The 16,899-nt window shown below is 39.6% G+C and overlaps 1 protein-coding gene across 7 annotated transcripts in view; it reads right to left on the minus strand.

Annotated features, from left to right (window-relative positions):
- Positions 1 to 16,899, minus strand: part of arhgap33 (Rho GTPase activating protein 33) — an 89,469-nt gene that overhangs the window by 20,337 nt on the left and 52,233 nt on the right. For all 7 annotated transcript variants that reach the window (XM_036558074.1, XM_036558069.1, XM_036558073.1 and 4 more), the window contains 10 exons: positions 8,735 to 8,821; positions 8,280 to 8,417; positions 7,724 to 7,816; positions 7,051 to 7,173; positions 4,878 to 4,955; positions 4,693 to 4,774; positions 4,406 to 4,471; positions 1,927 to 2,076; positions 722 to 824; positions 171 to 315 (listed from right to left, as the gene is read on the minus strand). In XM_036558074.1, the coding sequence (XP_036413967.1) occupies positions 171 to 315; positions 722 to 824; positions 1,927 to 2,076; positions 4,406 to 4,471; positions 4,693 to 4,774; positions 4,878 to 4,955; positions 7,051 to 7,173; positions 7,724 to 7,816; positions 8,280 to 8,417; positions 8,735 to 8,821 (1,065 nt within the window). The remainder of the gene's footprint in view (positions 1 to 170; positions 316 to 721; positions 825 to 1,926; positions 2,077 to 4,405; positions 4,472 to 4,692; positions 4,775 to 4,877; positions 4,956 to 7,050; positions 7,174 to 7,723; positions 7,817 to 8,279; positions 8,418 to 8,734; positions 8,822 to 16,899) is intronic.

Below are 16,899 nucleotides of genomic sequence, written 5' to 3' on the forward strand. Positions count from 1 at the left end.
AACTCATTATGGGGTATTCCACTGAAATGAATGCAATTTCTATGGGCCTTAAATTAGATTTTTTGCAAAACATGCATAACTCAGAATGTAAGCACTGCATCTAAGACTAAGCAACAACGAAGATCAGAGAATGATGATCCTGGTGAAGGAACAAGTGTTTTAAAACTCACAGCAAACTTGTCATAGAGCTGGTACGTGAGGAGTGGATTGGGCAGCTCTCTGAAGTACAGCTTGCAGAGAGAGCCTACACAGTGAATGTCCTGCATGTACATGTCTTTAGTCAGGTCCGGAACATTCTCGCTGTCAAACTCGTGCCTACAGATGGTACAGAGTGAAATGACAAATTTAACCCAACGTAACATTACATCGACCAGTTATCATTAGCTTTCATTCACGGCGAGTGTTTTCAGTGAACTATTGCTTTAAGCTCGAAACAGAGCATAGTCAAACCTTTAGGGGGATTTTTAAGGTGGATTTATTGGAAAGTGACTCAAAGTCATTAAGTAGGTAACCTATAATATGCACACATATCGGTTGTGGTGTAGCATGTAATAATGACACTCATTTCACCATCTTCATTCATACACATATACAAGGCAAACTCATCTAAGCCGTCAACACATTTTAAAAGACTTTCTGTATGCAGAAACATAAGTAACACAACAAATCATATACTGCGCTAATTGCGTTCGTGTATTGGGTTCAGAAAAAGCAGACTAACCTGAGCTTCTGGATGTTGGAGGAAATTCCAGAATGTCTGTAGATGCCGTCCACAACGCCGTGCTTCTCTATGAACTCAGAGCAGCTCATTAATACCTGGGGAACTACATTAACAAACAGTAAGAATACAACCACCAGTATGACACAGAGAACACTGGCCTATAAAATCTATTGATAATGAGCACCCACAAATTTATCAGCATCAGTGCAAGCCTGTAGATAAAACAAGCTTATTTCATAGTATTATGAACAAACTCCTATTTACTGAGAAGACTGCTAACAATTTCTAGTAACACTTTAAGGCTACCCACACAGGGCATTGAGAAAAGTTGTTATGAAGCAACACTGCAACATTTGCAAACAACTTAAGAATTGAATAACACTGTATTAAAGCAAAGGGCCTTAAACTAAAGGACATTTATTTCCTTCATAACACTATTACGACACATTTTTCCCAAGTAATGGATGCAGGAGGACTAATCAAGAACATCATATACGAAAGATTTTGATGCCCTATAACACAAAAAGACCTTTGTGAAGAGAACCAATGAAAAATAAGAGCTACTGACAACAGAAAACAACAAAATACTGGGAAGTTTCTCTCTCAAAGCCACAGTATTTATGTAATTTAAGACATTCAAATGTGCGTTTTTTGGTATTAACTGAAGCGAGTTTGGACAAGAACACTGACAAAAGTCACATTCAATCTAATGAAAAACTGTAGTGAAACTGTAGTGATTTATAAATACTGTAGCACTGTGGGCGAAGCTTCCTGGCATTTTTGTTGTTAAAATTTTTTTGTGAGCATGAAAAACTTTTATATGACTGTTGTGATGTTTTTAAAAGCGGCATAACACTTCAGTTAAAATGCTATGCTAGCGGGCTGGACAAAGTTGTTGGTGCCAATCGAAACTTGAAAGGTTGGAAATCTCAATGATGAATTTGCCAGCATGCAAATGTTTCAATGACCTGATAAAAAAAAGACTACTACCAATCTATCCTAAGAGTGCGACCTTCACATGCACACAAAATATATCTCATTTGAAAAAGTGTTTTTTTTTTTAAATGATTTATATGGTACAATTTCTCTTTAGACTGAATATGAATTTTTTCAACATTCTTTAAAACCTGTCCAACTTCGGAACAGCTGCTATAAAAGAATGCATTTGAGGGCAGAGCACAGATCCCATGCTTGTGTTTCAGTACCATCTTGCCCGGAGTTGAGGAGATGTTCTCCCAGGTCGCAGCCAAAAACTCGTTCCTTCAGGATGCCCCTCTGCTTCAGTTTCTGCTTGCTGGGTCTGGACTTCATAAAGGTGCGCAGGAAGCCCATCAGCTTGCCGTGTTTCTTGGACACTGACACAAGGGGGCGCAAGAGAGCTAAAGTTACAAACTGGCAAACGGGCAAAAAATAAGTGGTTCTCCAGCTCCTCTCCAGGATGCAATGACCCACCCGGAGGCGAGATAGCTAAACCACTGAAAATACAATATGAATCTTTATCTCTCCTGGCTGTGAGTCCTGATCTGTACATAAGCATCTACTCAGGTTTGCACCAAGAAGACATTGCTCCTGTATGGCATTTGTGTAAATATGACGTTAGGTCAACTATAAGTTGCCTTTATATTCTCAACAGCAGTAGTGAAAGCAACACAGATGGACAGTACTGACTGGGCCCATGTTGTGGTAGAGTAGTTATGGTATGGATAGACACTTCCCTTAATCCTTTAAAAGTCTGCAATTCAAACAAAAGTTTAAAGAAAATGTAATGTAAATGTAATTTAAACAAATTCCCTCTTAGCCCAAATGTAGTCGGTCAGCTAAGTTTGTCTGAAGCTCTTTTAGCTTTAAGCTTCCTCCCCACCAGTTAGCATTATGGAAACTGCAGGCCTACATCATCACAACCAAGTCTGACACTTTAACGTTTATGAATATGGACAAAATTGGACACTCAAAGATATGGCATCACATGTCTAGAAATGGTTTCTGTACAGCAGGTATTTTTAGATTTTATGTAAATGCAAAGTCATATGCAAAAGTTGGTCAAATTGCATTTTTTTTTTTTTTCTAAGTGTAAATAAGTTAACACATCCTCTACAGGAAACAAATTCAATATGGCATTTTCCGTAAATTTTAGTGCACAATTATATTTTTCCTCTCTCTACAGGATGTGTCAACTTATTTTCACTTAAAAAAAAAAAAAATGTAATTTGACCAGGGGTGCCCAAGCTACTAGATACGACTGTATTTTATATGCAAAGTACCTTAGGAGCAAAAGTTAATGAAGTATGACTAAACAATAAAATTTTTATCAAAAGTGTTTTTATGAACAAACAAGCACAAATGAAATTCGTGATGTGGTTTGAGGTAAATATATGATGATTTAGACATTAAGATCGCATTGTGCTAACTAGCAAAGTATAAGCTTCCATTACTCGGCTATGTTAGCATCACAGCTCCAAAACTAAACTTCGAAACTTCGAACATACACCATTTTTGGCTACATCGACTTCAGTTGGGTAGAAGGGAAAAACAAGCAAATCTAATTTTCCACCAAACTATTTCTTTAACCGAGTCCATGGTAGTAAGGTATACAAGGACACCTGCTTTAATCTGTTAAAGGTTTGTGATTAAAGGAATACTTCATCCTAAAATACTAACAGAATAACTTGGAATATCTCTTTGGCACAGTGCCAGCTGGGCCCCTTCTTAGCTTTTCTTCATTAGCAGCAACCTTAGCATTTTTGGGTAAAGAATTCCTTTAAAGTAAATAAGGAGCAGATCAGTGGAATGTGTTAGAGAGATTAGGATTAGGGTGGGGGCTGAAGAAGCCTAAACAACAGTACTAGAAACAAATCAGTAATCGAAACCCGGAGACAGAACAACAGCTTCTCATTTATACAGCGAGATTCCTGAGTTTTATAGAGCGAGGAGAGAGATAATCACAACATTTCAATATGATTTATGCCGTGTGGTAGCTGCCCACTCCTCCACCTCCACTTGTCAGGCTCTCCACACCACCCACTCCTGCTCTCCGCGCAGTCTGCTCGTTGTATAAATGGCTCTAATCCTGGTTACACGCTCCGAATGGGCTCACAAACTCAACGAAATGTTAGGAAATGTAGCACTGTTTTTCACAAATTAGAGAGAACATGTGTTAATATTCAACTCGGAAGATGTTACCAGCAAGTCTTAGGAACCAAGGCTGAAGAACTAAGAGAAAGAAACAGAAAGAAATAGAGGGAAACAATCTACCATACAGTACATGACTCAAAGAGCATTCAGGATTCCTATAAACAAACTGCATCCACTTCAATGCTGCCTTCTTTAGGGAGCTTTTAAAGAAGCTGAGGTGATCTGATGACATATCAACTGCAAAGAACAGCAGAGATTTGCACCTCTATCATACTGACAGTACTGCCTCTTCAGAGACACACAGAGCACATGTGAACATTTGACTTGGCACAATTTGCAGCCTCATTAGAGGCAAAACAGTTTAGGCTCTGTCTGCCTAAACATCTCAACTCAAGGCCTCTAAAATCCTCCAAACAGCAAGAACGTCAAAATGCAGAGAGCAACAGAAGCAGGCAAGGCTATTTCAGTCTCTTTTGCTGGCACAAGATGTAAGTAGAGACAAATGACTTGAAGAAAGAATCACAAGTCATTGCTATTATATCTCAATCCTACCTGAAGTGGGAGAAGGCGGTCCAGGTGCACTGGCGATGCCAGGCTTGGAGCTGACCGGATCTCCCTCTACAACGGCAACAACGGCAATCAGTTAAAAAGAAACTCTACCGAATTTTAAAATTTCTGTATAAATCAACTGAGATGTCAAGCCATTAAAAGTGGTCTCAGAGTTGAAATGGTGCACTGTAGAGCAACTTACTGGGGTCGTAATGTCTACAGTGCAAAAATATCCAGTTTATACACAATTAGAGAAAAGTGAAGTGAAGTGAAGTGAAGGTGTGCATTACCTAGTTTAGTGGTAGGACCACTTACAGACTGGGGTATCTTCTCACTGATCAGCTCTACACACTCACTGGGGAAGAAACCAACCTGCAGAGCAAAAAGAGAACGATCGAGCTTAGGTTTGGTCTTGCTGATGATGCTCTGTGTGATGGGAAAACAAGTACAGTTGTAAGAGTTGGTATGCTGGTACCTGGAAACCATGCTTTCCTCTCCACCAGGTGGTCTCCTCTTTAGGTGGCATATCAATCACAGACAAAATATCGCCAACCTTTAGAAACAACAGAGAGCAACCGGTAGCTGAAATGAGTAGACTCTATCAAAAAATCTTAATACAATGATAAACAAAACTAAACCAACAAAGATTGGCATCTTATAGTTGTGCTTTTGTTAAGGTCAGCTTTAAAGCAAGCATCTAATACACCTGTCAATATATACGACTCTGGGAGTTGCAGACAAAACATGATACAATTGCAGCCACAACAGCTACGAGCTGAGCCAAAACATGCTGCACTACACGCCTGGTCTCCCACTACAAGTTTGCTTCTTGTCACACGCAACTTCTGGCCCAGATAAGGGAAGTGGGCAGTGAGAAAAAGAGCAGCGCCTGCTTTTCACCAGAGAGAAGACGCACGAAGACTGCAAGGAAAAAATAGAGGCGAAGGAAGGAGGGAGGGAGGGCAATTAAAAGAGAAAGAGATGTGAAAAAAATGCAGAGTGACTACAGAGTGAATACAGATTACAAGAACCAGAGATGACAGAAAAAAAGATTAACAATTCAGAGAGACGGAGAGAAAATGAAAGAGAAAGAAAGAAAAGGGAAAAAAAAATACTAAAAGCCAAAAAAATATTGAAAGAAAGAAAAAAACAAGAACAAAAAGAGTGAGTGAGCAATAGAGTCTAAGATACTGTTCAGGCAGGATTTGGTTTAAATGGGGAGCTGGGATAATGTAGGTTGTCTATAACATGGATGTCTCGAACATTTATGACTGATTTGCATGAGATAAGAAATCTCAGCATAAATTACAGAGATGGAAGTGGCTTCTCAACTGCACTGCCATCACACCAAAAAAGACATTCACTTGCTCACAAGTAGAAAACATGTGGAAAACATAGGATAGTATCTACATCCAAGACGTCTACTGTTTCACATGAATGCAATGTGTCATTAGCTCGAGAATTTAAAGCCAGCAGACAACAGCGGTGCATAGAATGTTTATTTTTTTTAATCAATTTTTTGCCATTTTATACGTTTTAATGTTCAAAGTGGTACATTTGAGGTAGTACAATACATACTGGCTTGATCTGGGCCACAAAGAGTGTAAGTAAATGCTTCTTCGAATGCCTCTATCCTTAAGAAAATGCACAAAAAACTCCTTCCAATAAGATTAGATGGAAAATTTACTGACATGTCGATTCGCACAGGAGTAATATAATCCTGTGTTATTTCTACTGTTCATTTTATAGCAGGTAAATTCGCTGGAATCTTTACTGATGCAGGAGCATCACCTGACATGGCAGATCTGGATGGGACTAAAATCACAGAGAAACGCAAAACTAACCCTGTCCGAATAGTACTTACGAGAAAGTGATATAGAGAAGCACAGAGAGAGAGACAGAGGCAGAGAGATAGACACTGTGAGAGAGACATAGAGAGAGAGCACTCTAAATGTGCCAGGTCACCCTGTTCTGTGGCCCAGAAAGAGCCAGTCTATATGGAGCAGGGACTGGGGAGGGGGGGACAGGAATAAACCTGATGAAGGAGGAAGAGGATGGTGATGAAGAAGAGGAGAGGGTGACAGCACAGCAGAACCAGGCATGCTGTGGAAGTGTAGAATGAGGGCAGGACAAAGCACAGGACAACACGTCGATATTCCTACCAAGGACCTTGCGTCTGACGTGTAGACATCACATTAGCCACAGTTAGCAGCCCGATCAATATTACTGTGGGTTTTTTTGTAGAAGCTATTTGTACATGATATGTGTAGTTTGAAATAAAAAATACAGAAATAAATTTTGTATTATGTTGTAATATTTAAATTTTAGACTCCCATTAAGTGAAAGGTCATCGAAAATAGAGATGCATATGAAAATATTTCAAACATATTTGCAAAACCCTTCAAAATGGTAATTTTACAGGGGAAAGCAAAAAGGGTCTTTGCTTTAAATGTCAATTAAATGTAAAGATTCTGGAGCATTTCTATTGGCCCATTCAGCAATAATGTTCTTTTACTGAATGTAAAGGACAGCCGCCGTGTTCAAATGGTGTAGGAAAGTAAAAAACGATGACAATGGAGATACAAAAAAAAGAAAACGGCTAAAATGCAGATTCCTTTAACGGACAAGTCTTCGACATGTGCAGGTACCTCAATGGAGATCTCGTCGCTGGCTTGGGCAGTGTATCGCTTGATCACATGAGCTGCCGCGATCGCAGGGACATTTAAAGATGCCTCTTCTTTCAGCAGAAACCGGTTGCCATGATTGTCAATCTGAAAGACACATCAAATGACATGTTAAAATGGATGGATGGATGGAAGAAAGGAAGGAAGAAAGGAAGTGTGGATGGGTGGATGGAAGGAAGGCAGGATGGATGGAAAGGATGGATGGATGGAAGGAAGGAAGGAAGGAAGGAAGGATGGAGAGAAGGAAGGAAAGAATAAAGGATGGATGGATGGATGGAAGGAAGGAAGGATGGATGGATGAAAGGAAGGAAAGATAAATGGTTGGATGGATGGAAGGAAGGATGGATGCATGGAAGGAAGGAAGGAAGGATGGAAGGAAGGAAGGATGGATGAAAGGAAGGAAGGAGTCTCCTAACCACTTCTGTCATACATATTAAGCTATTTCACTTCCTATTTCCCTCCATATACACATAAGCTGTGTTCTAAAAACGTGGCTGCAGCAAGAAAGGTGGGTCTTCATTACATATATTACATATATATGCCCTTTTATCACACTATACAAATGGAACAGTCCATCAAGGCTTCTTTGTCATGTTATCAGAAAGAAGTCAGTGACCTTTGAACAAATTTTCCTCACCTCCATCCAGGTGAGCACAGGCCCACAGTTCAGCTTACTGTCCACGATCATGGAGAGACGGTTCAGGTACTCAGAGAGCATAGGGGTGAAGATCTGAGACAGAGAGAGTGAGAGCACGAGAGAGAGAGAGAGAGAGAGAGAGAGAGAGAGAGAGAGAGAGGGTGAGAGAGAGAGAGAGAGAGAGAGAGAGAGACTGTCATTAAAGCAGGTCATTTCAGTCATTAAAGCAGGTCACTTTAGATCTTTATATACAGGTGACTAATTACAAGCACCAGACCTCTTTACAGCCTGTTGCATGTAAAACCGACACCTGCCATCATTAGTGCTTACATTTAAACAGGAAAGCAATGTCTCATCCTTAATAACACAGTAACAACAGGGAGTCAGGCTGTATATAACCAGCCACTCGTAATATACATCCTGACCTATATAAGTGGCCACTGACCTCCATACTGCATAACTGAGATTTATTCTGACAGCCTTAAGCAGAAGCCACACAGGTGGCCCTAGGAGGAGAAAAGGGGGTCAACCTGTGGCGAAACCATTCCCCACTCACCTCCACTCTGTCCCCGATCTCAGCGAGTGCAGGCAGAGGCAGTAGCTGGGAGTAACGCCGGTCATAGATGCACTGGTGCAGATGAGCATCCAGTGTCCGGAACTCTTCATACGAGCGGCGCACCATCCACATCTTACCCTACATACCACAGAGAGAGAGAGAGAGAGAGAGAGAGAGAGAGAGAGAGAGAGAGAGAGAGAGAGAGAGAGAGAGAGAGAGAGAGAGAGAGGAGATGGGAAAATGGAGGCAGAGGCAAAGTAGACCAAAAAGGGAGGGAGAAGGGGACAAGGGGACAGTGAAATATGTGAAAGAAAAAAAAACAGAGACAGACAGAGTTGAGAGAGAGAGAGAGAGAGAGAGAGAGAGAGAGAGAGAGAGAGAGAGAGAGATTAATAACTTACACACAAAAACTATACACACACATATACACACACACAGTTGGTCTGTCCACTCACCTGGCAGGAGACCTGCACAAGGAAGACCAGGTCTTTGGCACTGGCTGAGCTCCAGCTAGCATCGCTCTGCTCGCTAGCAAACTGCAGCTGAGGGTGCAAAAAACACACATGTTAACAGACTGAACCATTTAAGACCACTCCAATTTAGAGGGCTGACCACTTGCCTTACTTTCTGTGACTAGGGGTATTAAAATGCACCGATGCATCGTGACACACTGATTTGAAAATGGTAATTCAACTGTGTTGATTTTGGATTGTTAGAATGAACTATAATAAATGTATATATACACAGTAGCATGCAAAAGTTTGGGTGCTCATGGTCAAATGACATTGTTAATTTTCTAGGGGAAAAGGTAACACATCTGCACATTTTAATGCACAAATACTGTTTATTTGCTACATTTAACATATTGGAACAATAAAAGAAAATGTGGCTGTGCAAAAGTTGACATTTCATTTCATACTGTATAAAATATTTTTTCAAATATGTTAAACTCAGCAAATAAATTGACTGTAATATGCAGAAAAGGCCTGTACAAAAGTGTGTCCCTGTAGAGGATGTGTTAACTGATAACTGATTTTCACATAGAAAATCAACAAAACATGTAATTTAACCAAAGATATTCAAACTTTTGCACATGACTGTATAATTAATGTGTTTAGATGTAAATTGTTAAGACAATTTTGAATATGAAACAAACAATTGTTTGTGTTTTTGTTGTCTATACAGTACAATGTTACGGGCAAATTAAGGCAACAAACAACAACAACAACACCACCACCACCATCATTATTATCATCAATATCATTATTATTATCATATTATTATTATTATTATTATCATCATCATCATCATCATCATTACTGGACAAATGTGTCTATTATATAGTTCAAGTTCAAGAAGCTTTGTCATTTCAGCTACATACAAGCACACAGTGAAACAAAACTGCATTCCTCCAGGACCAACACAGGAATACAAGTTCAGATCAATACAATATACACAGTGCAGACAATACAGTACAATGAATACAAAAGACTTCCAGTAAATACAAAAGAGAACACAGACAGTACACAGTACCGAGAAAATGTACAGTTGCTTCAAGTTTGGTTTCTGGCTGTTTTCTTACATGTAGCAGGGTCTGACGGTGGTAAACATAAGTCATGGTGGTTTCCACGTACTTGCGTTGGAAAACACTTGAAACTAATAACACAACCTATAAAGCAGGAGCCAGTGAGTAGAAGTATGATTGAGGTGTTTCTAATAAAGTGACCAATCGTATCTGCATTCAGTATTTTTAAGGCACCACTTCTCACATTTTTCTTGTATTTTAAGGGCTGGACTAAACAGCGTCAACAAATACTCATTCTAACAACAACAACAACAACAACAACAACAACAACAACAACAACAACACATTTCATTAATGCATCTTCCTTATATGATGTTCATATAGTTCATTTTCTTAATCCAAATATTCCAGTTTCCAATTGAAAAAAGGAAATGGTTCTACACACTTTTAAGCCCTTTTTTTTTTAACAATAAATGTACCAAAGAGGCTGAGAGACAGATGTGCTGAAACGTTATTTTAGATAAGACAAATGAATCTGACTAAATTTTAGGCTACCAGGTCAGCAGCGATGGTACAGAAGTAAGATCAAGAGGTCTTTTAAAATCTTTGTTTTCACCTGTAGTTTAGCTGGTTTACTGAATGGACACACACAGACACACACACAGACACACACACAGACACACAGACACACATATATACATACATATATATCGCTGCTGTCAGAACAAAACCTTCTATCTCCATTTTGGTTGTTTTTCAGTTTTTGACACAGTTTGATGCCTGATGTCCTTTACATTGTGTATAAAATTCATGATGAATGGGCCAACAGAGATGGCCTAAATTTGCTTGGAACAAAACTCTGGTTCTATTGAGTTCCATTAAATGTAAAGTATGTTTTTCCTTCTCCTGTAAAGTTATCATTTTGGAGATATGAGGATTTGTTCCGACAGCAGTGATGTTTGTATGTGACATGGCTAATGAAGAAACTTATCCTGCTTCAGTCATTCAAAGAAAATGGGTGACTTCATAGTGGGAAGTGTGGCTGTGTTTAATTTTTAGCTAACCTTACCCCTCACCAACCTTGTCACAACAATGACTAAGTACTTGCTGCGTTCTTATGGTCATATAATTTTTATTTTTTTTTAATCCATGATGAGCAAGTGTCTCTGAAAATGGTCATGAACCCAGAAGAGTGTTCAAGAATTCTAACAAACATTCAGTGTAGTAAATAAGGTATTGGATACCATTTGTATTTACCAACGACATAAATGAATGAGAAATTGAGTATAACAAAGCACTATTATTTTACCATTTTCCCTGAGGTCCACTTATTAAATCTGTGTGGGTGTAGGAACCGAAAACAGCCATTCTTTACTACATGATCACTTTCCAAACTCTCTTTATCTTTTTGAATTCAGCAGCCTGTTTTTGTTACTGTTCTTTTAATACTGATGTGTGACTAACCTCTGTTTACATTACACACTACATCAAGCTCTTCTACTAAAAAAGTGAGAATAATTCAGTTTTTCCATGATACAGATCCTTAAATATACCTTAATCTTACCAAAACAATCAGTGAAATTTGAGATTCCACGAGTCGATTCCTAAAGAATCACAGTCGTGAGGTCAGAGATTTACACCTTTATCTATAGGTATCATAGGTAAAAAAAACACCCTGTAAACTGTTAACCGTTAAGAGGAAACTGGAAAGACCCCAAACAATAACACTGCAGCTACACCGTTTCACATCCCTGTGGAGCTCAGCAGCTTCCTCTTTTTAATTATCCAAACATCTAAATCACCCATATGAGACTTTTATGTGGATTTTATTAATAGGAGCCAACATCATAATTAAATATTTTTTTTCTGTAGACTGGCATTTATCTCTGGAAGACAGTGTGTTTTTCACTGGTCCTGAGGGGCTTCCTGGGCCCAAAACGGCTCAATAAAACTTTCTCTATGTCCACAAAACTGTTAAAATGACACCCCTGCTGTACGAGGAAATAACTGACGGCGAATCTGGACTGTCTGGAATTCCCAAAGAGCGGAATTAGAGCCGCAGAGTCGGTAACTCTGATATTCAAACAGAGCCTTCTCAGAGCATCAGCCAGCCCAGAGCAGGCCACACAGAGGGCACAATAGCTCACCGTCAAGAGTCCCTTCTATCCCTTCTGTCTGCGGGGTTGAGAGAGAAAGGGGGGCTGCCGAGGGGGGCACTGAGACTGAGAGGATTAAACAGAGGCATTTTAATCTGAAGTGCAACAGACAGTGGCATGAACTCATGCGATCCTGCAGACAAGCTTTTGCATTGGTGGGCGGTGGGGGTTGTAAAATCTTAGAACGATTCAATTCAATTACGACTCTTTAGGAAACCCTTCATTAATCTCATATTTCACGACAATTTCAGGACTTTGATGCGATTTAGAATTAGGATGGACTACACTCACTGGCCACTTTATTACTACAAACCCTGTAGCACAACTTGTGTTGGTCATCCTCTAGTGCTTCATCAATGGTCAGTTTCTGACCACAGCACTCAGAGCAGTGTCATACTAGTACCACACACTGCCATGTCAATGTCACTGTTGTGCTGAGAATGGACCACAGCCCAAATAATATCTGGTCAACAGAGGTCCTGTGGTCAGAAACAGACCCACGATGAATGGGGTAGGGTTGTGCATGACAACAGATGGGCTATAGTCTGTAATAGTACACCTATATAGTGGACCCAAAAGGTAGGTAGAGCTTATAAAGTGGTCAAGTGCATGCCAGGTGGACAATTCTAATGTGAGCAATGAATATACACCAGTTAAGGAATAGAGACAATAAAAACAACAAACTCGTTTAGTGAGAAGATCAGCTGTTTAGAAAGGAGCCCGAGTTTTGCTCCAATTATGCTCTATCCCTCAAGAAGTACTTCTTCCATGACAAATACAACCTGACTTCAGGGATAATTCTGAATTAAAATTTTGAGTATTTGCACATGTTAATGAACAGACATTCATTTAGTAAAAACATACAACCCCATTTCCAAAAAAAGGTGGGACGTGCCGAATGTAAATAAAAATAGAATGCAATGATGTGCAAATCATGTAAACCATATTTTCAAAGGAAAATACTACAAAGACAACATATTAAATGGTGAAACTGAGAAATTTCATTCTTTTTTGAAAAATTTATGCCCATTTTGAATTTGATGCCAACAACATGTTACAAAAAAGTTGGGACGGGGGCATGTTTACCACTGTGTTTCATCACCTCTTCCTTTTAACAACAGTCTGTAAGCATTTGGGAACTGAAGAGACACTGCTGTAGTTTTGAAAGTGAAATGTTTTCCAGTTCTTGTTTGATGTAGAATTTCAGCTGCTCAGCACTTCAGGGGCTGTTGCAATACGTGCAGAATGTGGTTTGTCATTGTCTTGCTGAAATAATCAAGGCCTTCCCTGGAAAAGACGTTGTCTGGATGGCAGCATATGTTGCCAAAACGTATATATTGTTCAGCATTAATGGTGCCTTTACAGATGTGCACATCACCCATTCCATGTGCACTAATGGACCCCTATACCATCATGAATACTGGCTTTTGAACTGTGCACTGATAACAAGCTGAGTGATCTTTAGCCCAGAGGACACAGTGTCCATGATTTCCAAAAAGAATTTCAAATGTTGATTCGTCAGACCACAGGACACTTTTCCACTTCACCTCAGTCCATTTTAAATAAGCTCAGGCCCAGAGAAGGTGGCAGTGTTTCTGGATCCTGTTTATATACAGTTTCTTCTTTGAGTTTTAACTTGCATTTGTGGATGCAGCGCTGAACTATGTTCACAGACAAGTGGTTTTCAGAAGTGTTTCTGAGCCCATGCAGTCATTTCCACTACAGAATCATGTCTGTTTTTAATGCAGTGCTGCCTGAGGGCCTGAAGATCACGGCCAGCCAGTATTGATTTTCAGCCTCGTCCCTTGCATACAGAGATTTCTCCAGATTCTCTGAATCTTTTAATGATATCAAATACTGTAGATGACGAAAAGCAAAAGTTCTTTGCTATTTTATATTGAGAAACGTTATCCTTGAATTGCTGCACTTTTTGCGCAGTCTTTCACAGAGTGGTGAACCCCTCCTCATCTTTACTTCTGAAAGACTTTTTTTTTATACCCAGTCATGTTACTGACCTGTTGCCAATCAACCACCAGGTGTTTTAGCATTACACAAATTTCCCAGCCTTTTGTTGCCTCTGTCCCAACTTTTTTGGAACGTGTTGCTGGCATCAAATTCAAAATAGGCATACATTTTTCAAAAAACAATAAAATATCTCAGTTTCAACATTTGATATGTTGTCTTTGTACTATTTTCAATGAATATAGGGTTTACATGATTTGTTCATCATTGCGTTTTGTTTTTATTTACATTTTGCACAGCATTCCCTTTTTTGGAAATGGGGTTGTATATGAATGGCAGTTGTCCAATATCTTTTGTGAAAATTTCATGATGAACAGACCAATAGAAATGCTCAACAGGGAACTGGGGTCGGCAACATGAGGCTCTGGAGACTAATTTACAGATAAGCAGCTTGTAAATACGTTGTTAAATTGGGGTTCACGTTTAAGAAGAACGTGGGCGCGCCCCAATAGTTTTTTTCTGTTTGTAAGAGTGAGATACAGAGAGAGAAGTGCATTAAGAAGCTCCCTGTTAGTTGTCTCTGCCATGTACTGAGTGCTATGCACTATGCAAGGCTAGTTTAACGGCTCTTCACCTTTTACTAATTTTACCATGTGTTAAGTTTAGCTTAAGTGCATGGAACTGAAAATAAATGCCGTCCATCATGCAGGAGATATAATTAACAAAAAATTGCGCTAATTATTTTTAGATATCGCCCAGGCCTACTTTGCACTGTGAAATAGTACAGCAGGCCTATATTGGAGACTTTCACCATCTGCAACAAAAAGACATTTACACAAACAGGCTGGTGTCATCTCTTTTGCTGTATGAATATTAAAGTAGACGGTAAAAAGTGATCAGGCAATAGCAATCCTGTGTAGTACAGAATGCACACTTTGTAGGATATTATTATAATTGATTATAATCTATTCCAACATTCCAAAATCAATGTGGTTGAATCAGATCACTGTATTTTTATGGTCCTACAGGAGAAAGGAGAAGGAGGGCAGAGGAGGAGGGTGGAGTGTATGGAGTGGATGGAGTGGATGGGGGAGAGAGGAGCGTAGAGAGAGCCTTTGGCGTGCTGTTTATTCTGCTTTCTGCTTCACAGAGCACCAACACTATAGATGGAAGAATCTTTTATAGCTCTCCTTTCGTTAGGGACTAATGAGAAAGAGTCCCAGTGCATCATGGGAACGCAGAGGCTGGGCCACTTCAGGTGCTCGAACACACACACACACACACACACACACACACACACACACACACACACACATATATATACATATATATATATATTATGTAATGAAAATTTTGTGGCCAAAACAACGGAAACACAGCAGTTGTAAAATATAGTGTACATATGATAAACAAGCATGTTTCAGAACAGAATTCCCAGTCAGATAATGCATTAAATATAGAGATATTTAGAGATACTCCACATTAATAAGAGCACTGATGTTGTGGTGACTGTGGCAGTCCACCCTGCTGAGCTGGTCTGTCCTGACAAGGCCCAGTCCAGGTTATTTCTGTAGGTACTATTTACTTAATGCACTGAGAGCCTTTTGGTAATCTTTTATTTAAAACCTTATTTCAGAAATAAACATTGCACATTAAAGACAACTCACTCTGAGACTAATATAAATACTTTTGTGCATCTTAAAGTCGCAGATGGGGCGACCACCTTGATCAACAATTGCAACAGATGGCAATTAGAGGTAACTGACTATATTCAATCGTCAATATGTCAATCGGCACAAGCCTGGCCACAGGCTCTGCATTCTTATCGGTCAAAATGTGAGTAGTTGTGGCCATGAGCTCCAGACAATAGGCAATGTCTACACCTGTACACAGACAAACAGACAGACAGGCAGACACGCACACTCACACAAACCACATCACAGTCGCAAAAACCCAGCACACACACACACACACACACACACACAGTTTACAAAACACTGCCATCGCCAACAGCAGAAAAAAAAACAAGAGCAACAAAGCAAACAGTGTGTAGGTGCTCTGTGAAAGACTATATATCAGACTAAAAGTCGTCAGCGGAAATCACCATCAAAACTGGTTTAAATTACGTGTGCTGATTTAGCACAGCAGATCTGCTGAGTGAGTTATAGTTATTATAAAACACCAAAGGATTATTAAATACGTGTTGGAATGAGTGTGTGTGTGTGTGTGTGGTGTGTGTGTGTGTGTGTGTGAGAGAGAGAGAGAGAGAGAGAGAGACGGATGGACGGACCACTAAAGTGTAAACAGAACATCAATGAGCATCTGATATCATAAGAGCACGTTAGAGCTCAGAGCAAGAAAATCCATTCAGTCAAAGAGGAAAAGAAATGGGCTGCTGCTCTTCCACTTCAGTGCACACGGGTGAACAAAATGTATGAGTATGTGTGTGTGTAAGTTTGTTTTCATACATTATCAAGACAAACAGTCCCAGTTTTACAGGAAGACAAACATGGGTAATTTGAAAACAAAATAGCCCTGACTCTGGACAATGCTTTTCAAAGAAAGACCCATGTTTCATTTGCTTAAGACTGAAAGAACAAAAACAACAACTTTTGGTTTCTGATGTGAAGTTTAGGCTTAGAAGATTCTTATTACATGCAAATATATATATATATATATATATATATATGCACACACACACACACACACACACACACACACACACACACACACACACATATACACACATACATACATACATGGAGATTCACTCGAAAAAGCCCCCAAATATTCTGTAAAAACTCTCGCTAGGACAAAGCAATCCAAATGAAACACTCCTCAGTATATGGAGCTTCAAACAAGCTGGGATGCCCCTGCATCGGAGCGATGAGGTAGGCGCCGGACCCCCGTCGCAACATTTAACCTCCATTTGCAGCTTCTGGGTGCATACCCCCGTACCCCTTCACTCAGTCACTCG

This window comes from Colossoma macropomum, unplaced genomic scaffold (genome assembly GCF_904425465.1).
Source record: "Colossoma macropomum unplaced genomic scaffold, Colossoma_macropomum, whole genome shotgun sequence".
NCBI classification, from domain to species: domain Eukaryota; kingdom Metazoa; phylum Chordata; class Actinopteri; order Characiformes; family Serrasalmidae; genus Colossoma; species Colossoma macropomum.